General features: G+C 45.0%; 1 protein-coding gene across 5 annotated transcripts in view; it reads left to right on the top strand.

The window, feature by feature from the left end:
* The window catches only part of usta (uronyl 2-sulfotransferase a), a 109,415-nt gene that overhangs the window by 46,151 nt on the left and 37,618 nt on the right, over positions 1-25,646 (top strand). The window contains exons 8-9 of one of the 5 annotated variants that reach the window (XR_011595050.1): positions 2,450-2,552; positions 16,923-17,011. Coding sequence is in view for 2 of the 5 variants with exons in the window: in XM_070889946.1 (XP_070746047.1) it covers positions 16,923-17,191 (269 nt within the window). In the remaining 3 variants the exon portion in view is untranslated. Of the gene's footprint in view, positions 1-2,449; positions 2,582-16,922; positions 17,726-25,646 lie in introns of those variants that run through there. The other 4 variants (XR_011595051.1, XM_070889948.1, XR_011595049.1 and 1 more) reach the window with 4 other exon arrangements.

Genomic DNA, 25,646 nt, shown 5'->3' with positions numbered 1-25,646 from the left:
TGACCTCAGGGATCTAAGTTATGAAGAAACTAATTTAAGGTGGGGCATAATAAAGGTACTGATTAGGTTGAACCAAACTCACCATTTAACTTGGACAGTGAGCACAGGACTAGAGGACACAAGTCAAAAATTCACAAGCCTTAAGCGAGGTTAAAGATTCGAAAACCCTTTTCCTTGCCCACAAGATATTGGAACAGAGAGAGTTTGAGAGAATGTAGTTGGATTTAGAATCAGTTTCAGCTTTAAAAGAAGCTGGATTAATGACATTGAACTTGTTCTAGCTTGTAACTTAAGGGGAAATATTTTGGTGGCACAGGATCAGACACTGAGAGAGCAGAAAATCTGTCTTGTAATCCAGATAACTGGATCTGTGTCACTTTAATGTTGAGTGGCATTTCCGAACAGGCCTTTTAAACTGATCATAAATGGCCTAGCCAAAAAGCATAACAGTAAACATAATTGAAACAAAGCCTAGCTCGAGTTTCTGACCACTTACTATAGGATTGGGTGGGTGCTCCCCTTGGCTACCTGGAGTGAGACCAAGGAAAGCTCCGTGGCACAGCCCTTGTTGCCAAGTCCCACCTCCAGCTCTGCCCCAATTCCTGTAGCAGCTTCTCTTCCTTCAAGCACCTCAGCCTCCACCATTCCTCTTGCCTCTTATTCAAAATCCTTGCTATCTACAATCCTCCCTAAGTCCCACACTCACTTCCTCACTAGGTTCTCCTCTCTTACCCTCTGCATCAAGTAACTCCTTAGTATTGGTAACCACAATCCATCCTTCATTTGAATTTCCCACTATCCTACCCATAGCCACCCTCTTACTTCTGCCACCCTTCGTTACCTCCGTGGGCTCAAGGTGTTGACTGTCAATCATGGCCATCTCTAATCACTTCCTCGTTTTGACCTCACACAATTCCACTATCCTCACCATCCACCTCTGAAAGAAATTCACCCAAGCTCCTCACAAAATTGCTCTGCTCTGCCTTCCACCCAACACAACACTTTCTCTGCCTGCGAACTCCTAAATTGTTCTCTTGCCTCTACTTTTGATGCCTTTGTTTCCCACAGATCGACCCCAATCACTGCCTGACGTACAGCCCCCATCTTCTCACCCTTAAGTCAGATGCAAACTCAAGAGTGTCTGGTGCATAACTAGCTTGCTTATCAATCATTACATTTGGCTCAACTGCTGCACTATGAATCAATTTGAACTATTTTTACACTTGTGCGGTCTAGCCATAGTATATACTGAGGATGTTAGATTTTTCTTTTAAATTCATTTTTGTGATTTGGAAGTCACATTTATTGCCCATCCCTAATTTGATACAACTGAGTGGCTTGCTAGGCCACTTCAGACGCAGTTAAGAATCAACTACGTTGGTGTGGGACTGGTGCCACATGTAGGCCAGGGCAGGTAAGGACAGCAGGTATCCTCCTCTAAAGGACATTATTGAACCAGTTGGGTTTTTATGACAATCCGACTGTTTCATGGTCACTTGTACTAATGTCAGCTTTTTATTTACAGATTTCTTTTGAAGTCACATTCTCAAACTGCTCTGGTGGGATTTCAACTCGCGTTGTCTGGGTTAGCAGTCCAGTAATATAACCTCTGCACTGCCCTAGATATACTGTGGTAGTTCATCAGCTCTTTTAGGAACTTGTATGGCACTGCTCCTGTGGTACTTTAAGATATATTAGAACCTTTCCAAAAGTTAGTGGCATTTAGGCATCTTTGCTCGTGTAGATCAAAGGGAGTCTTTATTGGTCACATGGTCCAAGTTTTTTTTAATCCAGCTTTTGTAACTTGTGAATCAACAGCTGCCCAACAGATGCACAGACCTAGTTGTTTTGTTAATAAAATGAGCACTAAATATTACTTTGCATTTTATTTCCTTTAATATTTTGCTCAAATTGACAATCCTTTAAGCTTTCAAGAATTAACTATGCAGAGGACAGCAGTTACATAGAATGTACAGTGCAGAAACATGCCATTCAGCCCAACTAGTCCATGGTGTTTATGCTCTACACGAGCCTCTTCCCATCCCTCTTCATTTAACCCAATCAGCATAACCACCTAATCCTTTCTCCCTCATATGTTTATCTAACTTTCCCTTAAATGCATCTATGCTATTTGCCTCAACTACTCCTTGTGGTTACGAGGACATACTGGTATTGCTAGAATCAAAGGGTGTTCCAGTACACACACAGACCATTCAACCCATCACGTCTGTGCCGGTTGTTGTCTCCATGAGCCACCTAGTCTAATCCCACTCTCCTGCTCGCTCCCCGTGCCCTTCAATATTCCCCTTTTCTGAGGAAACAACTATCTAATTCCCTTTTTAAATAAAGGAATTTATGGACTCTGCTTCAACAGTGGTTTGTGGCAGATGATTCCACATTCTAACCAGCCCTTTCATTCTTTTTGTGATCATCTTATTTCCGGCACAAGGGGAAACCGCCAAGCAGTGGAAGCGGTGCAGAGAAGGGCCAGGAGGCTGATCCCTGGTGTCAGAGGAAAGGTTAGAAAAACTTGGACCCTTCAGCCTTTGAAAGTAGGTGAATGAGAGGACACATTATCAAGGTATAGAGACACAAGTGGAAAAGAAAAGATTAATCCTGAGCACTATTTCAAGTTAAGCCATGAATTTATTTCCTTTAATATTTTGCTCAAATTGACATTCCTTTAAGTTTTCAAGAATTAACTATGCAGGGCAAGAGAACACAGGTACAAACTGATAAAAGGCAAGTTCAGGACTAATTTCAAGAAACACTTCACACGTACAGTGATCAATAGCAGAAATGGTCTCTGGGTGTGTGAAGTGGAGGCAAATACTCGGGTCATTCAAGCTGCATTTAGATGTTGAGATGGCAGAAACTGTAGACCTTTCTGGAAGGATGAGGTAGATGGGCCAAATGGCCTCCCTCATCTGTACTTAACCTTTATGTGCACAGTTAGAAAGAAATAACTTGCATTAATTTATCGCTTTCACATCCTCCTCAGGACATTCCAAAGTGCTTCACAGCCATTGAGCTGCTTTTTTAAAAAAATTGCAGTTGTTGTCATTATCTGGGCAAACACGGCAACCATTTTACAAGGTGAAGTAAATGACCAGTTAATCGGTTTGGTGGTCTTGGTTGAGAGATGAGTATTGGCCAATACCCTGCTCTTCTTTGAATAGGCATCTCCCTCAGTATTGCATTGACGTATTGCCCTGATTATGTGCTTAAGTCCTGGAATGGAGCTTGAACCCACAACCTTCTGACTCAAAGGCAAGAGTGCTACAATTGTAGTAGGGTTGGTCTCCATGCAATAGTGAGAGCTTCCATATACCATCTGTACAATAAGATCCATATTGGTATTTCCCAAGCAAATTGTCCTTTACAACAATGCTTCAATTTGCATGCAGAACAAACCAATACATGCCTCCTATGCAGTCCAGTCTCTTTCCTTTCGTTCGTATGCTGCTTGTGGGATTTTGCAAACTGAATATTGTAATAGAGCGACTGCACTGGGAAAGGACTTTACTGAATAGTCAAATTGAGCTATGAACCTAGAATTTGCTGTCAGAGTAGTGTTACTCCAGTGCTAATGGTGTGATTGTCTAGCGGGTTGTGTGGGGGACACAGAGAGGCTGAAAAAAGATTTAGATAGATTAAGCGAATGGGCTAAGGTTTGGCAGATGGAATACAATGTCGGAAAATGTGAGGTCATCCACCTTGGGGGAAAAAAAACAGTAAAAGGGAATATTATTTGAATGGGGAGAAATTACAACATGCTGCGGTGCAGAGGGACCTGGGGGTCCTTGTGCATGAATCCCAAAAAGTTAGTTTGCAGGTGCAGCAGGTAATCAGGAAGGCGAATGGAATGTTGGCCTTCATTGCGAGAGGGATGGAGTACAAAAGCAGGGAGGTCCTGCTGCAACTGTACAGGGTATTGGTGAGGCCGCACCTGGAGTACTGCGTGTAGTTTTGGTCACCTTACTTAAGGAAGGATATACTAGCTTTGGAGGGGTTACAGAGACGATTCACTAGGCTGATTCCGGAGATGAGGGGGTTACCTTATGATGATAGATTGAGTAGACTGGGTCTTTACTCCCTGGAGTTCAGAAGGATGAGGGGTGATCTTATAGAAACATTTAAAATAATGAAAGGGATAGACAAGATAGAGGCAGAGAGGTTGTTTCCACTGGTCGGGGAGACTAGAACTAGGGGGCACAGCCTCAAAATATGGGGGAGCCAATTTAAAACCGAGCTGAGAAGGAATTTCTTCTCCCAGAGGGTTGTGAATCTGTGGAATTCTCCGCCCAGGGAAGCAGTTGAGGCTAGCTCATTGAATGTATTCAAATCACAGATAGATAGATTTTTAACCAATAAGGGAGTTATGGGGAGCGGGCGGGTAAGTGGAGCTGAGTCCACGGCCAGATCAGCCATGATCTTTTTGAATGGCGGAGCAGACTCGAGGGGCTAGATGGCCGACTCCTGTTCCTAATTCTTATTTTGCCCAGCAGTTTTGAGGGTACCAGAATCTGATGATTGCAAGTGATCTGTGCTATGGCACACACACATACTGTGTATTGGTTTGTTTTGCAAATTGAAGCATTGTTGCTCATTGAGGGTGGCAAAATTGCTGCCTTCACACAATGTGCTAATCTCGCTGTATGAAAAGGGCGTTGGAGCCCAGGCAGGTTCTCTCATATCTGCAGCGGAAGGGAACTACTGCAGTATCGATCAGTTTGAGTAGTCACGGGGATTGCTTTCTGTGCTCCCCTGTCACTTGATTTAGTGGAGGGTAACCAGCAGAAGAGAAGAGTTGCCACAAAAGTCAGCTGACACCAGAGTCAGACTGCCAAGATCGGCCATTATGCCATCCATTGTATCAGTACAGGCCCAGGTGCAGCTTCTTGGCAATGACTAAGTACTGTCTCCTGAGACCCAGGTTTAGCAGAGAGATAGTTACAAAGCTGTGCTTATCTGCTTGCGAAAGACCTGTTGAAAATCACAAACATAGTGATGATACCGCCAGTGGCTCTCGAAATAACCATGCCCTTTAATCTTCATGTCCAGTTCAAGATAATAGAGCACACAGCTCACTAAACCAGAGAATACTGATCAATATAACAACCACAGATCACTGGAACAGAGCGCACATGACGAAAACAGAGGGTTAATGCAAAATACTGTGGATGCTGGAAATCTAAAATAAAAACAGTAAATGCTCTCAATACTCTGGAGAGAGAAACAAATTTAATGTTTCAGGTCGATGACCTTGCATTAGAACTGAAACGAAAGGTCATCGACCTGAAACGTTAACTCTGTTTCTCTCTCGACAGATGTTGCCTATCATGCTGAGTTTTCCAGTATTTTCTGGGTTAATGTGGGTCTCGTAGAGGTTTTCAAATGATGAAAGATTTTGAGAAGATAAAAGGTGAAAGATTGTTTTCATCGGTTGGTGAATCAGTAACAAGGTGGCATAGACTCAGGACTATCACTAGAAAAACGAAGAGTCAAATTAGGTTTATTTCGCACAGCAGACTTTTAGAATATGGACTGCTTTACTACAAATACCTACTGAGACATAAACTATAATATAATTTCAAAGTGTTTGAAAAAGAATATAAAAGGATGCTGGAAAAAGCAGAGAAATTGGATTAGACTAGTCAGCTCCAGTTGAAGAGTCAGCACCGGCATAGGCATGATGGACCAAATGGCCTCCAGTTCTGCAATTTCTGTGAATCTATCATTATTAGATATCGCCTGAACAACAATTTGCAATTTTTTAGCGCCTTTAACGTAATAAAACGCCTCCACGCATGTCATCAAAGAAAAATTGACACTGGAGTCAAAGAAGGGGACATTAGGACAGGTGCACAAAAGCTTAGACAAAAAAGAGGTCTGTTTTAAAGAGTGTCTTAAAGGAATAGAGAGTGGGGGAGAGGTGTAGGAAAGAAATTCCAGCGCTTGGTGCCTAAATGGCTGAAGGCACAGCTGCCATGGAGTCTCGAAGGAAGTGGGGTAACACGGGCTGTCAATTTGCTATCGCCCATTTCACGCTATCGCCGAAGACCAATTTCACCCGTCCGCTCAAAAGATCATCTTAAACTGACTTGTGAACCTCTTAATGAGAACTGGGAACGTTAAACAAGGGTGGCTGTGACATTCTGTTGGTCAGTCGTTCATTTGACTGCTCATTAAATGGTAATCGGCTTACCTTCTTGATAAAGAAGAAAAAGTTTGCATTCCAAATTGAAGTATATAACTTTCCCCAAACTCCTCCTCCCACCAACTTAGCTTAAAATATAACATGTTAGAATCATAGAATCTTGCAGCACAGAAGGAGGCCATTCAGCCCATCTTGCCTGTGCCGGCTCTTTTGAAAGAGCTGTCCAGTTTAATCCCACACCCCAGCTTTTTCCCCATAATGCTGCAAATTAGTCCTCTTCAAGTCCAGTTGCCTTTTGAAAGTTCCGATGGAATCTGATTCCATCACCCTTTCAAGTAGTGTTTCATATCTTAACAAACTTTTGTGCGAAAAAGAATTCTCCTCATTTCGAGCAGGATGGAAAGATTGTGATCAGAGCTTCTGCTGTGTCCGCTCTAGCTTCCCTCAGCAACCGAGAATGCATCCCATCTGGACTGGGTGACTTAGTAACTTTGCGTGATAGCAATCTATTTAGCACCTCCTTTCAATCTATTTTTATCCTACCCAATATCTCTACTCCCCGCTCCTCTACTATAATAACTTCATCCTCTTATTTTGTGAAGACAGAAGCAAAGTACTCATTCAGTACCTCAGTCATGCCCCCTGCCTCCACAAGAAGATTTCCTTTCTTCTCCCTAATCAGCCCCACCCTTCCTTTAACTATCCTTTTACTTTTTATATATTTATACAATATTTTTGGGTTCCCTTTTATGTTACTCACTAATCTTTTCTCATACTCTGTTTTTGGCCGCCTTGTATCCTTTTTCATTTCCCCCCCCCCCCTGCACACACTATATTCTGTCTGGTTTTCTATTGTATTCTGTACCTGACCCTTTTTCTGTTTTTTTAAACCTCTATTTCCATTCTCTTCCAGAGAACTTTTGGTTTCTTTATAGGAATATGCTTGGTTTGTACCCGATCTATCTCTGCCTTGAAGGCCTGCCATTGTTCATTTACTGTATCCCTGGCCAATCGTTGGGCTCAAGTTTTGGCTCGAGTTGCTCCTATTTTTTTGGAGCAACTAGTTTAGTATGGAGTATCTTAGAAATTGCAATTCTCGGCATTTAGTTTGCTCCAATACTAGTTAGTCAGAATAGTTTCATTTTAGAATAGTTTTTTTTTCAAAAGGGGGCATTACCCGCCACTTAGGCCTGTTTTGCAAGTTTAGGCAGTGAAAACTTACTCCAAACTAACTTAGAATGGAGTAAGTGTAGATTTTTGTACGCTCAGAAAAACCTTGCCTACACTTTATAAATTAGGCGCAGGCACCGAGAGATGGGGGGGAAGGGAAGTTAGATGGAAGTTAGGGGATTTTACAAAGCATTAAACACTTCACTTTTAACCATAAAGATGCATAGAAACCATCATAATTTTTAAATAACAATAAATGAACATTAAATCAATTAATAAAAATCAGAAGTCCTACCTTGCCGACTGGAGCACGCACCAGAATTGGCGTATTTTGTACTTAGACGCTTATTAATTTAGGTGTTTATTAATTTGGTGCTTCCAGATTGCAAGATTCCACTTTTAGAATTCCAACCAGTCCAGAATAAAAGCAGGGCGTTTCTCCCCCAGTCTAGGCATGCTCCCCGCAGATGCGACCTTGAAGTGTCATCTCCTTACTTTGCCGAAATCTGTGGTTGTCAGAGAATGTTCAAAGACGTGGATCCCGAGTCTAGCTCAGAGTCGTCCGTGGCCTGAGCGCCCATCTTCTGAGCGGAGCACAGACTGACTCCGAACATGGGCTTGTGTAACTCCCGACCACAGCAAGTGAGTGGGCTCTCCCTCCAACTTACTTCCCATCGGGTGATTTGTCCGTCGGTCTGTCAATGAAACCAGCGATTTCCCTCCCAGACATCTCAGGCAGACATTGCTTTCTGGGCTCCCCATTAATTGGATCATCCTAGCAATAATGAAACACTAGCACGAAGTTCAAATGTATATACTTGAATATATGCTCTCCATAAATTGAAAATTCTGAGCTGGTGTTATTTCTAGATAGAGTGTTAAAATGCTGAGTGTGAATGTTTCTCGGAAGCCCGAGTCCCGATAACTCAGCATATCTTCAATGCCCGGGGAGCCCATTCGGCCAGGGTTAGGGGTGGCGTGCTTTGGGCCCCTCTCACGCAGCATCGCAGAGATTCGGGCTGTGAGAAGCCACTGCACATGCGCGCACACTCTAGCGCGCATGTGCAGAGGTCCCGGCACTGTTTTCAGGACCTGGCTCCGCCGCCCACCCCTTGTGTTGCGCTATGCCGAGGCCGAAGACGTCCTGAGGAGCTCGGAGAATTACAAAGTAACTTTTCAGCGCCCTTTTTATTCTAGAAAGATGTGCGCCATTTTTACAGGGGGCGGAAACTTGGGCCCTTTGTTTCCTGTGCACCTAGATCCCTTCTCAAATCACTGAAATTAGTTACCTTCCAGTTGGTTTTGAGCTTTGATTTTTCTTTAATCTTAATTATATTATGATCACTATTACCCAGATGTTCTCCCACTGAAACACACTCCACTTGCCCTGCTCCATTCCCAAAAAATAGATCCAACATTGCTTCCTTCCTCGTTGGGTTGAAAACGCACTGATTTCGAAAGTTCTTCTATACACATTTTAGGAATCCTTCACCCTCTTAGCACTTTATTCTGTTTTTTCTCCCAGGCTATTTTTGCACAGCAAGCTCCCACAAACAGGAGTCTGTTTTTATGTGGTGGTTGAGGGATAAATATTGGCCAAGGCACCGGGGGAGAACTCCCCTGTTGTTCAAAATAGAGCCGTGAGATCTTTTACGCACACCTGGGAGGACAAGAGGGGCCTCAGTTTAACATTTCTTCTGAAAGTACTGTACTGGGAGTGTCAGCCTAGATTTTGTCCTCAAGTCCCTGGAGTGAGACTTGAACCCACAACCTTCTAACTCAGAGGTTAGAGTGCTACCACTGAGCCAAGGATGATCAATTGTGTTTTTCTACTCATTACCGATCCACATAGCTACAAGTCACCCTCTGCTATAGTGTTGTCTAATACTGTGATCAACAGGGGTCCCAGAATAGATCCCCTTGAAACAGCACAGGTTCCTTTTTCACAGGAAAGTTTACATTTCTCATGGTTGCTAAGCCAGTTCTTAATCCATGTCGACAAAGTGTTAACTATTCCACAAGGATTAACCTTCCCTACTGGCTTCACAGGAATAAATTGCATCAACTGGATTACCCGAATGCACTGCACTGCCTTGGTTAAGCCCTCAAAAGATCCAAGTTGGTTCTAAGGCATGGTCTGTTTCTGCTAAACCATGCTGGCTCCTTCCTCCAAAAGCTGTGCTCTTCAAATACCATTCTGGGGAACGCCCGGAGCAGTTTTCTCCACTATGGATATTAGGCTAACTTGCCTATAATTACACGGTTTTCTCCTTATTTGAATACTGGAACAGCTTGGCATCCTCCAGTCCTTACTACTTTGCCAGTATATATAGAACTCCGAAAGTGTTAGCCAAAACATCACTACTTCCTTGAATTTATTGAGGATTCTAAGATGTGTCCCATCTGGAGCTTTTGGATATTTAATTGTTCCACTTTAATCAACAACAGCAACAACTTGTATTTCTATCGCGCCTTTAAGTAGTGAAACGTCCCAAGGCGCTTCACAGGAATATAATGAGATAAAACAATTTGACACCAAGCCGCATAAGTAGAAATCAGGGCAGGCTTGGTCAAAGAGGTAGGTTTTAAGGAGCATTTTGAAGGAGGAAAGAGAGGTAGAGAGTCGGAGAGGTTTAGGCAGGGAGTTCCAGAACTTGGGGCCTAGGCAACAGAAGGCACAGCCACCACTGATTGAGCGATTATAATCGGGGATGCTCAAGAGGGCAGAATTAGAGGAGCGCAGACATCTTGGGGTTGTGGGGGTGGAAGAGATTAGAGAGATAGGAAGGGGCGAGGCCATGGAGGGATTTGAAAGCAAGGATGAGAATTTTGAAATCGAGGCGTTGCTCAACTGGGAGCCAACGTTGGTCAGCGAGCACAGAGGTGATGGGTGAGCGGGACTTGATGCGAGTTAGGACACGGGCAGCCGAGTTTTGGATCACCTCTAGTTTATATAGAGTAGAATGTGGGAGGCCAGCCACGAGTGCATTGGAATAGTCAAGTCTAGAGGTAACAAAGGCATGGATGAGGTCTTCAACAGTGGATGAGCTGAGGCAAGGGCGAGGACTGGCGATGTTACGCCGGTGGAAATAGGCGGTCTCAGTTATGGTGCATATATGTGGTCGAAAGCTAATTTCAAGGTCAAATTTGACACCAAGATTGCAATCCATCTGATTCAGCCTCAGACAGAAGTTGGGGAGAGGGATGGAGTCAGTGGCTAGGGAATGCAGTTTGTGGGGTGGACCGCAAACAATGGCTTCAGTCTACCAAATATTCAATCGGAGAAAATTTCTGCTTATCTAGAACTGGATGTCGGACAAGCAATCTGATAATTTAGAGACCATGGAGATGTTGAGAGAAGTGGTATTGAGGTAGAACTGGGTGTCATCAGCGTATTTGTGGAAACCGTTTTCAGATGATGTTGCCAAGGGGCAACATATAGATGAGAAATAGGAAGGGGCCAAGGATAGAACCTGAGGGGACACCAGATGCGAGGACGGGAAGAGAAGCTGTTGCAAGTGGTTCTCTGGCTACGGTTAGATAGGTAAGAATGGAACCAGGTGAGTGCAGACTCAGCTGGATGACGGTGAAGAGACTTTGGAGAAGGATAGAGTGGTCAACCATGTCAAAGGCTACAGACCAGTCAAGAAGGACGATGAGGGTAGTTTGCCTTTGTCACAGTCACAAAGGATGTCATTTGTGACTTTGATGAGAGCCGTTTCTGGACCTTGGCACGCGCGGAATCCGGATTGGAGGGATTCAAACATAGAATGGCGAAAAAGATGGGCACGGATTTGGGAGCGACAACACATTCAAGGACTTTGGAGAGGAAAGGGAGGTTGGAGATGGGGCAGTAGTTTGCAAGGACGGAGTGATCGAGCGTTGTTTTTTTGAGGAGAGGGGTGATGACAGCAGATTTGTGGGAGAATATAAGAAATTGGAGCAGGAATAGGCCATTTGGCCCCTTGAGCCTGCTCCGCCATTTAATAAGATCATGGTTGATCTGATCTTGGGCTACGTTCCACTTCCCTGCCCGCTCCCCATAACCCTTCACTCCCTTATCGTTCAAAAATATGTTCTCTCCAACTTAAATTTATTCAATGGAATAATTTTAGAGGGGGGCAGTACCTGAGGAGAGTGAACCGTTAATAATGTCAGTTAACATGGGAGCCAGAAAAGGAAGTTGGGTGGTCAGCAGTTTGGTCAGGGTCAAGGGAGCAGGAAGTGGGTCTCATGTACACGGTGAGCTCGGAAAGGTCATGAGTGGAGATTGGAGAGAAGCTGGGGAAAGATGTGAGGTCAGGGCTAGGGTAGGGGAATGATCCTTAAAGGAAGTTTGGCCCGGTGAGCCATGGGAAGGAAGGGAAGACGCAGAGGCGGCCAAACGGATGGTCTCAATCTTGGAGACAAAGTAGTCCATGAGCCCCTCAATCTTATTGTCGGAGGTGCGGATGGAGTCTGGAGAGAGGGGTTTAAAGAGGCGGTTTGCAGTGGTGAATAGAAGCTGGGGTTTATCTTTGCATTCCAGAATGATTCTGGAATAGTGAGCGATTTTGGCAGATGAGAGCAGGACCCGATTGTGCTTCATGTGATCCAGCCATATCTGGCGGTGATTGGATAAACCTGTTGTCCGCCATATCCGTTCAAGTCTGCGTCCCTTGGACTTAAGGGAGCAAAGATCAGGGCTGTACCGGGGGAACGGCCGGGGTGAGAGAGAATAATTGTTTTAACAGGGACGAGGGTATCAAAGGTGGTGGTGAGGTTGTGGTTCAGCAGATCGGTAGCTGCAGAAATGTCATGGTGAATGGAGGGCCAAAGGCTGGACAATTTGGAGTTCATAAGTGCAGTTGCAATAGAGTTGGGAAAGAGTTTTTTCCAGGGACAGACACATAAGGAGGTAGGGTTGAGGGGGAGGGGGGGTGGGGGGGCTGGGGGGTGGAAGAGGGAAGTGGGTGGAGAGCGATACGAGGAAGTGGTCAGAGATGACTTTATGTACAATTGACACAATAGGAGCAGCGAGACCACAAAAGATGGCAAAGTCAAGGGGGTGGCCGTGCATATGGGTTGGGAAGTTTACATGGAGGGAGAGATTAAGGGAGGATAGGAGGCAAGTGAACTCAGGAGAGCATGATGAATTGAGATGGAGGTTGAAATCACCGAGGATGAGAAGTAATTCGGTGCAGAGGGAGGAAAATAGTGAAGAAATATCAGTAATTAAAATTTTTATGCTACTTGGGTGGGCGGCAGAGAACGGAAATTTTAAATGAGAGGCGAGAGAGGTGGAATAGGGGGAGATGCTCAAAGGAGGAGAAAGTGCTGGAGGAGTAGGGGGACAGACTAAGGTGTGATTTGGTGATGAGAGCAACACCGTCACCACAGCGGTCTGAGCGAGGCAACTGATGGAAGGTATAGCCAGGCGGGGAGGCTTAGTTTAAGAGTAATGTGTCATCGCGCTTCAACCAGGTTTCTGTCAGGGCCATGATGTTGATGCCATCATCCACGATAAGCTCATGGATGGGAAAGGCCTTGTTCGCAAGTGAACGGATGTTCTGAAGGGAGAGGCGGAGAGGGTCGGTGATGGCTGCCCCACTGCCGACATCCACAGGGTCAGCACTGTGGGAGGTGAGTTGGATGGGGAGGAGATTGGTAAGATTAGCCCCCAGTGGGCACGCTGGGTAGGAAGGTCGGCGAGAGAGTAGGATGGGACATTTGGGGTTGCTACTCGTAAGGAGGCAGCGACGAGTGCCTCGATGGGTCCTTCGTAGGATGCCGAGAGAGGCTTAGAGGGAAGCTGTAGACTTACCTAGGAGGGAGTCAAGCCTAGGACGGTGGCAGGAGAGTAGGAACGTCGAAGAGTAACGAAGGATTGGGGTAGGGATTCTTTATATAATTTAGAACGTACTACGGATTACTTAACTTGTTTTACTTGGAGTAGAATTTGTGTAGTCCTCCATGGTGAAAATTGATGGGAAGAATGAACTTAATGTATTTACTATATCCTGATGGTCTGGAATAGTTTAATAATTTCTCAATTACCATTTCAGTTCTGTCCATTTTTCAATATTAATCCCTTTTTGCTGTTATCCCCATCCTTTTTCTAGACATTACAACATGTTTGACAAATTTTATAAAGATTTTTGAAGAGGAACTGATTGAATAGATAAACAGAAATGCAGTAGATGTAGCATATATGGATCTTTAAAATGTTTGAAAAAGTGAGAAGCAGTTTTTTTTAGAAAAATTCAGTCATATTGTATGAGGAAATGTGGTTAATGGACAGGTAATCGAGTTGGGATAAATGGGTAAGCCTGGACTGGCAAAACGTTGGACGAGGTGTTCTGATGACCCCTTCCATCACTTTGCTGATTGAGAGTAGGCTAATGGGGATTTAATTGTCTGGATTGGATTTGTCCTGCTTTTTGTGGACAGGACATATCTGGGCAATTTTCCACTTTGTCAGGTAGATGCCAGTGTTGTAGCTGTACTGGAACAGCTGGGCTAGAGGCATGGCTGGTTCTGAAGCACAAGTCTTCAGCACAACAGCCGGGATGTTGAATCGAATTGGCTGAAGACCAACATCTGTGATGGTGGGGACCTCAGGAGGTGGCCGAGATGAGTCATTCACTCGGCACTTCTGGCTGAAAATGGTTGCGAGCGCTTTTGCCTTGTCTTTTGCATTCGCATGCTGGGCTCTGCCATCACTGAGGATGGGAGATGTTCATAGAGCCTCCTGCTCCCTAGTTGTTTAATTGCCCACTATTCACAACTGGATGTGGCAGAGCTTTGATCAGATCCATTGGATGTGGGATCGCTTGGCTCTGTCTATACCATGCTGCTTCTGCTGTTAAGTATGCATGTAGTCCTGTGTTGCAGCTTCACCGGGTTAGCTCCTCATTTTTAGGTACACCCGGTGCTGCCCCTGGCAAGCTCGCTGCATTCCTCATTGAACTAGAGTTGGTCCCCTGGCTTGATAGCAATGGTAGGAGTGAGTGATATGCTAGGCCATGAGGTTACAGATTGTGGTGGAATACAATTCTGCTGCTGCTGATGGCCCCCACAGTACCTCATGGATTTCCAGTTTTGAGCTGCCAGATCTGTTCTGAATCTATCCTATTTAGCACAGTGGTAGTGCCACACAACACGATGGAGTGTGTCTGCAGTGTGAAGACAGGTCTTCGTCTCCGCAATTACTGTGCGGTGGTCACTCCTACCAGTACTGTCATGGACCGATGCATCTGCGACAGATCAATTGATGAGAACGAGGTAAAGTAGGTTTTCCCTCATATTGGTTCTCTCACCATTTGCTGCAGTCTGGCAGCTGTGTCCTTGGGGTGGTACCGAGCCACTCTTGGTGATGGACATTGAAGTCCCACATCCAGCGTATATTCTGTGCCCTTGCTACTCTCAGTGCTTCTTCCAAATGGTGTTCAACATGGAGGAGTACTTATTCATCAGCTGAGGGAGGGCAGTAGGTGGTTTCCTTGTGCATGTTGAGACTTCATGGTGTCCGGAGTCAATGTGGAGGACTCCCAGGGCCACTCCTTCCCAACTAAACCACAGTGCCACCATCTCTAGTGGGTCTATCCTGCCAGGGGGACATTGGTGGTGATGGAGGAGTCTGGAACATTGGTTGATGGCTATGATTCTGTGAGTATGACTGTCAGGCTGTTACTTGACTAGTCTGTGGGACAGCGCTTCCAATTTGGCACAATTCCCCATTTTTTCGTGAGGAGGATTTTGCAGGGTTGACTGGGCTGGGTGTGCCTTTGTCGTGTCTGAATCAAATGCCTAGGTCGATGACGTGTGGTCAATCCAATTTGATTCTTGTAATTTTTTGGTTTGTTACAACTGAATGGCTTGCTAAGCCATTTCAGAGTCGACCACAATGCTATGGGTCGGGAGTCACATTAAAGCCAGGTAAGGATGGCAGGTTTCCTTCACTAAAGGACATTAGTGAACCAGGTGGGTTTTTACAACAATCTGATAGTTTCATGGTCACCATTACTGATACTGGCTTTTTATTCCAGATTTATTTAATTAACTGAATTCAAATTCACAAACTGGCATGGTGGGATTTGAATTTGTCTTTGGATTATTAGTCCAGGCCTCTGGATTACTAGTTCTGTAACGTAACTACTATGCTGCCGTACCCCTAAACCTATTCTTGGACCTCCTCATCTTCCTCATCTACACATTGCCCCTTAGCAGCATCATCTGCAGACAAGGGATTAGCTTCCACATGTTCACTGGCAATACCCAGCTCTACCTCTACACCATCTCACTTGAACCACTCTCCATTGCCTCTGTGCTGTCAGGCTACTTGTCCAAGATCCAGTCTCAGAGGATCCCCAATTTTATCCCACTAAACATTAGGAAGACCAAAACCAGTGTCTCCAGTCCCCGCCGCAACTTTAGTACCCCCACCACTGACTCCATTCCCCTCCCTGGTCGCTGGTCCAGGCTGTTTGCAAACTTGGCACCATTTGAGTTTCCAACCCTATATCCTCTCCAACACAAAGACTGGCAACTTCCATTTCAGAAATGTTACCCATCTCCAGCCCCACCTTAGTTCATCTACCACTAAAACACTCGCTTGTGCCTTTGCTACCTCCAGATTCGATTACTACAATGCTCTCCTGGCCAGCCTCCCATCCTTCCCTGCCGCTATCCTATCTTGCCTCAAGTCCCACTCGCCCTTGTCCTCGCTGACGTACACTGTCTCTCAGTCCTTCGACGCCTGAAATTTTAAATTCTTATTCATGTTTAAATTTGTCCATGGCCTTGCTGGTCCCTAACTATGCAATCTTCTCTAGCCCTAAAAATCCTTCCAAAGTCTCCATTCCGTGACTCAATCCTCTTGTATTTCACCACCTCCCTTCATACCACCAATGGCGACCATGCCTTCAGCCATCTAAGCCCCACACTCTAATTCCTTCCCTAAACCTCTATCTTTCAACTTCCCTCTCCTTTAAGAATTTCCTTAAACACACCTCTCAACCAAACTTTTAGTCATCCCTTTAATATCTTGCTCTTTGGCTTTACGTTAATTTTTTTCTCGCCTGAAGTATCTAGGAATGCTTTTCAAAGTTAAAGGCATTATACAAGTGCTTTTATATTTTACAAGTGCACGTTCTATATCTGCTACGTTCTCGTCCTTTGCTGCTGTTCTCCCCATCCTTGATACAGCTGTTATGTCATTCCTTATCCCCTTCTGCTGCTACACCTTTTCCTTTCTGTAATTGCTCTATTCTTCCTTATTCCATTTTTGCGTAGTTTGTATTTTTGTAGTCTCGTGTGTTATCTGAGTGATTGTGTTACCATAGTCTATGTAACTGTAACTATGGTAACACTTCCAAAAGCGCTCTGAAATATGTTTGCTTCCATTTAAAAAAAATAGAATTTGGAAACCTGGGCTTGATTTAATTGGCCACGAATAGTCTGTTGATTAGAGTATTTTATTTAACTTAATTCCAGCATTTCAGCTGAGCGCATCAACAAATAATAATCATTAGTAAATAATTTGTTGTAATAATTTTCATATTAGGGAGTTGCCTATTTCTGAACAGCTGATGATACTTTGCTTCCTTTGCAGAGTATAAGAAACTTGGGAATGGGACGATTACTGTGAAAAAACAAAAGCCCTCCCCGGAAGCACTTCAGGCCCTGTACCAACGAATGCGATACGAATACGACTTTTATAACTATGTCAAGGATCAGTTCCATTTATTGAAACGGAAATTTGGCCTGAAGACTCATGGCAGCACTCCAAATAAAGAGTACTCAATTCCATCTCGGATGGAGATTGCAGGGCCCAGCCACGAAGACGATGATGACACATGGTTGAAAGATATTTATAGATGATGATTACAACAAACTAGTTTTTTGGGGGATTCTATGTGTCCTTTGCAATGAACATTTCACAAGGAACTGCAATTTGGTCAGGAGATGCTGCAGTGCTGGTCTGTTCTGGAGATTAGATTAACACATTCACAATTGCAGTCAGTCTTTGCCAGGCAGATGTTTGTAACTTACACTTTTCATGCTATTGCATGATTTTTAATTTTTTTTATTTCTAAAGTTTCTTTACCAACTGCTGTACCAGCAGGTAAGACACTTTCAACTACTATATCTGCATATTAAAATATATATTGAATGATTTATTTAGTTATGTGTTTAAAAAGTGTAAAGAAGATAATATCGCATTATATCAATCTGAGAGAGGTACTAATCCAGTTAGATACTCGCTCATTTTCCTAAACCTCTGGATCTTCAGATGGAAGACACCATCCAAGGAAATAAAGTTGGACTGGAGCATTTAAGAAAATGAATTTTGTAGTCTTTGCAGGACTGTACTCACGTGTGATTAGTCAAAATAAACAGTTTGAAAGCATTGTACATATGTAAGGCTAGCCAAAATCCAAGATTGTTTGTTAGTTACATTACCCTTTTTCTGTGTTTTTTCCGGTTCATGTATATTGGTGACAAGTTTAGGCCTGATTGGATATTATTTCATAGAATTACATAGGATATACGGCACAGAAACAGGCCATTCGGCCCAACCAGTTCATGCCAGCGTTTATGCTCCACTCGAGCCTTATCCCGTCCTTCCTCATCTAATTCTACCAGCATAACCCTCTATTCCCTTCTCCTTCATATGCTTATCTAGCCTCCCTTAAATGCATCTATACTATTTTCCTCAACCAATCCCTGTGGTTGTGAGTTCCATATTCTCATCAGTCTCTGGTTAAAGAAGTTTCCTTTGAATTCCCTTTTTGATTTCTTGGTGACTATCTTATATTGATGGCCCCTAATTTTGCTCCCCCACAAGTGGAATCTCTCTCTGTCTACTCCATCAAAACCTTTCATAATTTTAAAGACTTCTATTAGGTTACCCCTCAGCCTTATTTTTCAAGAGAAAAAGGATCCAACCTGTTCATCCTTTCCTGATAAGTATACCCTCACATTTCTGCTGCCTCTCCTTGTAAATCTTTCTTGCACCTGCTACAGTGCCTCTATATCCTTTTTATAATATGACGACCAGAACAGTACATTGTATTCCGTGTGGTCTAACCAAGGTTCGATTGTTTAACATAGAATTACGTGCACATAATACACTGTCTCATCAAACACCCCCAAGGCAGGTACTACATGGCTTAGATACAGAGTAAAGCTCCCTCTACACTGCCCCATCAAACACACCCAGGGTAGGTATAGCACAGGTTAGATACAGAGTAAAGCTCCCTCTACACTGTTCCATCGAACACTCCCAGGACAGGTACTGCATGAATTAGCTCCCTTTACTCTGCCTCAACATGTGCTTCAGCCATGACCGCTCAACAATGCCCCTACTACACCAGTGTGACAATTTTCTATTTCCTAACCACCTATTCTGTGGCTGCTCGTAACATAATTACCAGTTTAGCGCCATTATGGGGCAGTTTTGTATTATCACTCCTACGAACTAGGATTTGAATTGAGGCAGACAGAGGAGGCTTTCATTTCGTCGCGTGCCCTGGATTTAAACCAAGATTTGAGGTGAAGTGCATGACCTAATCCTCCATAATCTCTTGTTTCTTCATTTGTTGCAGTTAAGGTTCAGGTCACACTGGCAAAAGGAATAGCTACCATTTCGTGATTTGTATCTGAAAATGATTCCCAGCGGTTGTACAAATATATTGTGCGACAGTGCTCTTCAGTTTTTTTTTCTCCCGTTTTTTCACATACACTGCAATCTGCTCCTCAGCATGGAAAAACTGCTTTCCAACACATGGATCATGCTGTGTTCGTAGCCTATTGGCCTGCTCTTATCCTGCTTAGAGTACCTTGATTGCTTCGGTATTCTGGGGTTAGTTCGAACATTTTTTGGTACCATTACTGTACCCCTGTTGCATTATTATAATCGCTGCCTTGAACTTCACCTTCTTTGGCTGTTCAGCTACTCACTGCGCCATCTCTTACTCTTAACTCCTTTTTCAAGACCTCAAAACCATGGCGCCTCTCCTTTAATCTGCAGGTTTTGAAAGCTCAAGCTTGGTGTCGACAAATCACCACTTCTGATTTATGTACTCTTAAGCCGAGATATTAGATATGGCCTGAAAACGACGGTGTCATGGCCCAGCTCTATTTAGCTGCTCCGGGTCAAACTGGTCTAGGTAGCACGCAAAATTCATGCTCAGTCCTTACTAATATGATTATAATGCTGATCTTGGCGCTAAAACGGCTGCTCATTGGCTTACCGCTCAACAGCTGGGTCAATATCGGATGCAGCCTAATTCCCAGTCATGTTTAGCCTAAGCTTTATCCAGTACTTAAAGGGGACATGCATTGATGATGCAGCACTTCATTGTCATTCCACCTGGAACTCCGCTTGGAAGCACAAGCAACTACGAAGGGATGGCTGAGCGTCAACAGAGGGGGGAGTGCAAGATGCTTCTCAGATGAGGCACTGGAGTCACTTATGGTGGCCATGGAGAGGAGGCGAGCTGACCTCTTCCTGCAAGCCAGCTGGAAACTATCGGCCCATACGTGCAGATATCCAATTATGTTTCGGTCACCAGGTCGTCCATCCAATGCCGCAAGAAGTTTCATTACCTCACACGGCAGGTCAAGGTGAGTAAAGGCTTCAGTAAATGCCATACCCCACCATCAAAGGATATGGAGATCGAGCAGGCAAGTAGAGTTGAGGTTGAAGATCAGCTATGATCTTATTGAATGGCGGAGCAGGCTTGAAGGGCCGTATGGCCTACACCTCCTAATTCTTATGTTCATCTGCACCACAAGCCTCTCGCACTGTTTAAAGCACCACACTCCCATCACTCACCTACCAACAATCTCTACCTATCACCACTCAGACTTCAGAATCCTAGCTTCACTCTCACAACCTTACCACTGCTGCAACACTCACACCCACCTCTCGCACCTTGCGCCGACTGACAGCTATTCAACTATGGCAGGCACGTAACTCAAACATATTGCACTATTCACACTTCCCTTTTTCTTGCAGGCCAAGCTCCCACACAGTCGCCAGGCGCAGGGGCCATACAGCTTTGAGCCAACTGGAGGAGTGCTCGACATCATCGGAGAAGTCACCAAGGCCGTGGCAATGGGTAAAGTTGAAGCCTTTGGGGACAGTAACAGTATGCTCATTCCTAATCCTTCTTCTCACATCCCATTTCCCCCTCATCCCACAATCTTCTCACTTACAAGATGCTGTATGCATGCACATCTTCCCCGCATGCCCCCCCCCCCCCTCAACCATAACCCAACTTGTGCTTTTCTGCTTTCAGATAACCAAGAATAAGCAGCAGGGCAATCTGTCCCCGAGGCGATGGAGGAGAGTGGGAGAAGAGTGGGGGGAGGGGTAGGAGGAGGAGAAGACACAGCGTCACTGCATCCGTCAGTGGCAGACACCAGCTCAGAAACTGGCACTGCGCATAATTTAGAAGGTAGTGTAGATGCGGGATCTGCGCAGGGTGAAGAACTGGGTACAAGTGGGTTGCAGCAAGGCCGGGGGGATAGGGTAGCTCGGGGCTAGCTCCTCAGAGGGTGAGTTCACACGTGAGTTCTGCTGCACCTGACTCAGATGAGGACCTTGATGGGGTGGCAATCAAAAGAAGGGTGGTGGGCATGCACATCGAATTGCGAGGTACATTGGCAAGTTTGCCATAGAGCCTCTTGGCAATGTTGAGCATGGAGGAGTCCGCCTCCAACATTGGCCGAGGCTTTGCGCAGAGCTTAGAGCCCATGATTTCCATGGTGGAAATCTCCAGGAGAGACCGTGTCAACCCTGACTTGCTGCTGCGTCTGATGGGTGATGTCGTGGCTCCCATTGCAGCACAGGCAAAAGCAGCCCAACGTCTTAGACTAGAATAGACTGGCGAATGATACTTAAAGGGTTGACGGTGTATAGGCAATGGCAAACATTTAAAGATCACATGGACGAACTTCAGCAATTGTACATCCCTGTCTGGAGTAAAAATAAAACGAGGAAGGTGGCTCAACCGTGGCTAACAAGGGAAATTAGGCATAGAAACATAGAAAATAGGTGCAGAAATTGGTCATTCGGCCTTCGAGCCTGTACCACCATTCAATAAGATCATGGCTGATCGTTCACCTCAGTACCCCTTTCCTGCTTTCTCTCTATACTCCTTGATCCCTTTAGCAGGAAGGGCCATATCCAACTCCCTTTTGAATATATCCAATGAACTGGCATCAACAACTCTCTGCGGTAGGGAATTCCACAGGTTAACAATTCTCTGAGTGAAGAAGTTTCTCATCTCAGTCCTAAATGACATACCTCTTATCCTTAGACTGGGTCCCCTGGTTCTGGACTTCCCCAACGTCAGGAACATTCTTCCAGCATCTAACCTGTCCAGTCCCGTCAGAATTTTATATGTTTCTATGAGTTCCCCTCTCATCCTTCTAAACTCTAGTGAATAAAAGCCCAGTCGATCCAGTCTCTCCTCATATGTCAGCCCAGCCATCCTGGGAACAGTCTGGTGAGCGTTCGCTGCACTCCCTCAATAGCAAGAATGTCCTTCCTCAGATTAGGAGACCAAAACTGAACACAATATTCCAGGTGACTGCAGTAAGACCTCCCTGCTTCTATATTCAAATCCCCTAGCTATGAAGACCAACATACCATTTGCCTTCTTCACCGCCTGCTGTACCTGCATGCCAACTTTCAATGACTGATGTACCATGACACCCAGGTCTCATTGCACCTCCCCTTTTCCTAATCTGCCGCCATTCAGATAATATTCTGCCTTCGTGTTTTTGACCCCAAAGTGGATAACCTCAGATTTATCCACATTATACTGCATCTGCCATGCATTTGCCCATTCACCTAACCTGTCCAAGTCACTCTGCAGCCTCTTAGCATCCTCCTCACAGCTCACACCGCCACCCTGTTTAGTGTCATCTGCAAACTTGGAGATATTACACGCAATTCCTTCATCCAAATCATTGATGTATATTGTAAATAGCTGGGGTCCCAGCACTGAGCCCTGCGGCACCCCACTAGTCACTGCCTGCCATTCTGCTGTGTATCCCGACTCTCTGCTTCCTGTCTGCCAACCAGTTCTCTAACCACGTCAGTACATTACCCCCCAATACCATGTGCTTTAATTTTGCACACCAATCTCTTGTGTGGAACCTTGTCAAAAACCTTTTGAAAGTCCAAATACACCACATCCACTTGTTCTCCCTTGTCCACTCTACTAGTCGCATCCTCAAAAAATTCCAGAAGATTTGTCAAGCTCGATTTCTCTTTCATAAATCCATGCTGACTTGGACCGACAGTGTTAAATCCAAGGAAGAGGCATATAAATTGGCCAGAAAAAGCAGCAAACCTGAGGACTGGGAGAAATTTAGAATTCAGCAGAGGACAAAGGGTTTAATTAGGAGGGGGAAAATAGAGTATGAGAGGAAACTTGCTGGGAACAAAAAAACAGACTGCAAAAGCTTCTATAACTATGTGAAGAGAAGAAGATCAGTGAAGCAAACGTAGGTCCCTTGCGGTCAGAATCAGGTGAATTTATAATGGGGAACAAAGAAATGGCAGACCAATTGAACAAATACTTTGGTTCTGTCTTCACAAAGGAAGACACAAATAACCTTCCGGAAATACTAAGGGACTGAGGGTCTTGCGAGAAGGAGGAAATGAAGGAAATCCTTATTAGTCAGGAAATGATAATGGGGAAATTGATGGGATTGAAGGCCGATAAATCCTCAGGGCCTGATAGTACTTAAGGAAATGACCCTAGAAATAGTGGATGCATTGGTGATCATTTTCCAAAAGTCTATCGACTCTGGATCAGTTCTTATGGACTGGAGGATAGCTAATGTAACACCACTTTTTAAAGTAGGATGGAGAAATTATAGACCAGTTAACCTGACATCAGTAGTGGGGTAAAGGTTAGAATCAATTATTAAAGATGAAATAGCAGCGCATTTGGAAAGCAGTGACAGGATTGGTCCAAGTCAGCATGGATTTATGAAAGGGAAATTATGCTTGACAAATCTTCTAGAATTTTTTGAGGATGTAACTAGTAGGGTGGACAAGGGAGAACCAGTGGATGTGGTGTATTTGGACTTTCAAAATGCTTTTGACAAGGTCCCACACAAAAGATTGGTATGCAAAATTAAAGCACATGGTATTGGAGGTAATGTATTGACGTGGATAGAGAACTGCTTGGCAGACAGGAAGCAGATACATGGGTCCTTTTCAGAATGGCACAGGCAGTGACTAGTTGGGTGCCTCAGGGCTCAGTGCTGGGACTGCAGCTATTTACAATATACATTAATGATTTAGATGAAGGAATTGAGTGTAATATCTCCAAGTTTGCAGATGACACTAAGCTCGGTGGCGGTGTGAGCTGTGAGGAGGATGCTAAGAGGCTGCAGGGTGACTTGGACAGGTGAGTGGGCAAACGCATGGCAGATGCAGTATAATGTGGATAAATGTGAGGTTATCCACTGGTGGCAAAAACATGAAGGCAGAATATTATCTGAATGGCGGCAGATTAGGAAAAGGGGAGGTGCAATGAGACCTGGGTGTCATGGTACATCAGTCATTGAAAGTTGGCATGCAGGTGCAGCAGAAGGCAAATGGCATGTTGACCTTCATATCTAGGGGATTTGAGTATAGGAGCAGGGAGGTCTTACTGCAGTTGTACAAGGCCTTGGTGAGGCCTCATCTGGAATATTGTGTTCAGTTTTGGCCTCCTAATCTGAGCAAGGACATTCTTGCTATTGAGGGAGTGCAGCGAAGGTTCACCAGACTGATTCCAGGAATGGCAGGACTGACATATGAGGAGAGATTGGATCAACTGGGCTTGTATTCACTGGAGTTTAGAAGAATGAGAGGGGATCTCATAGAAACATAAAATTCTGACGGGGCTGGACAGGTTAGATGCAGGAAGAATGTTCCCGATGTTGGGGGAAGTCCAGAACCAGGGGTCACAGTCTAAGCATAAGGAGTAAGCCATTTAGGGCCGAGATGAGGAGAAACGTCTGCACTCAAGAGTTATTAACCTGTGGAATTCTCTACCGCCGAGAGTTGTTGATGCCAGTTTGTTGGATATTTTCAAGAGGGAGATGGATATGGCCCTTACAGCTAAATGGATCAAGGGGTATGGAGAGAAAGCAGGAAAGGTGTACTGAGGTGAATGATCAGCTATGATATTGAATGGTGGTGCAGGCTCAAGGGGCCGAATGGCCTACTCCTGCACCTATTTTCAATTTTTGTACTGCAATGGAAGGGAAGACCACTGTCCTGTAGTCTCAACCTGCTACCATACAAGATCAGACTGCTGTCATCGTGGTTGGGTTTACCACTGTCAAACAGGGCTTGCAGGGTGTCGCAGCAGGCCAGCAATCTGTTCTCCACTAGATTGCTAGGAATGCTGATACGCCGCCCGGGTGAGTGGCAGTGGAGCACCTCTCTCAAGGTGATTGCATTCCTGTTCCCATCACTGCTCTTGCCTGTCAGCCAGCCAGCCCAGACTGCTGCAGCCCATGTCGAGTTGGTGAAGTCTACAGCTGGGCCTCCGAGGTTAAGAGCTGCTCAAGGTCATCCTGCAAGGCCATCTGAAGTCTACCCCCTCGGAAACGCAGCAGCCATTCTGCAGCCACAGGGAGAGCACTTCGTAGGAGCACTAGAGTAGGAAAAGGCACCCGAACGACAAGCACTAAGGGATTGCATGAGTGTGATTAGTTTATATAGTAGGGGGTGTGAATTGATTCTTGATAAATTAAATAATGTTTGGAATCTTTGTTTTGTGGTGGATCCCATTTCAGCTTTGTGCCCAGGAGGACACTGATATTCCGTGACAAAGGGATGGTATGATGGGGATGTGGTGAGCATGTGGAACCTGGTGTTTCATTCCCTAGAATCGGAATCTGATGAGAAGTTCGCGGAGAGCCCATGCCAAAGGGGGACTTGCTCCCTTACTCCTCATGTTCCTCTTCACCCTCTTCCTCTTCCTGAGGTGATCCAGCAATCCCTGCTAGCAAAGGGCTGCGCCCTCATTATGGCCAAGTTGTATAGCAGACACCACAAAATGAGACACCCACTCCGCCGAGTACTGGAGGGCTCCTCCCGAGCGGTCATGGAAGGGGAACTGTTGCTTCAGCAATCCGATAGTCTGCTCAATGATGTTCCTGGTGGCTACATGGCTCTCATTATATGAGTGCTGAGCATGAGTGGTAGGGTTGCAGACGGGAATCATCCGCCAGGTGCAGAACAGATGGCCCTTGTCTCAGAACAGCCACCCTTGGGTTTGACGTGGTGGCTGGAAGATTGTTGGCACACCAG

Source organism: Pristiophorus japonicus, chromosome 9 (genome assembly GCF_044704955.1).
Source record: "Pristiophorus japonicus isolate sPriJap1 chromosome 9, sPriJap1.hap1, whole genome shotgun sequence".
In the NCBI taxonomy this organism is placed as follows: domain Eukaryota; kingdom Metazoa; phylum Chordata; class Chondrichthyes; family Pristiophoridae; genus Pristiophorus; species Pristiophorus japonicus.
Note: the sequence above shows the minus strand (reverse complement) of the source record. Positions and strands in the feature narration are given on the sequence as shown.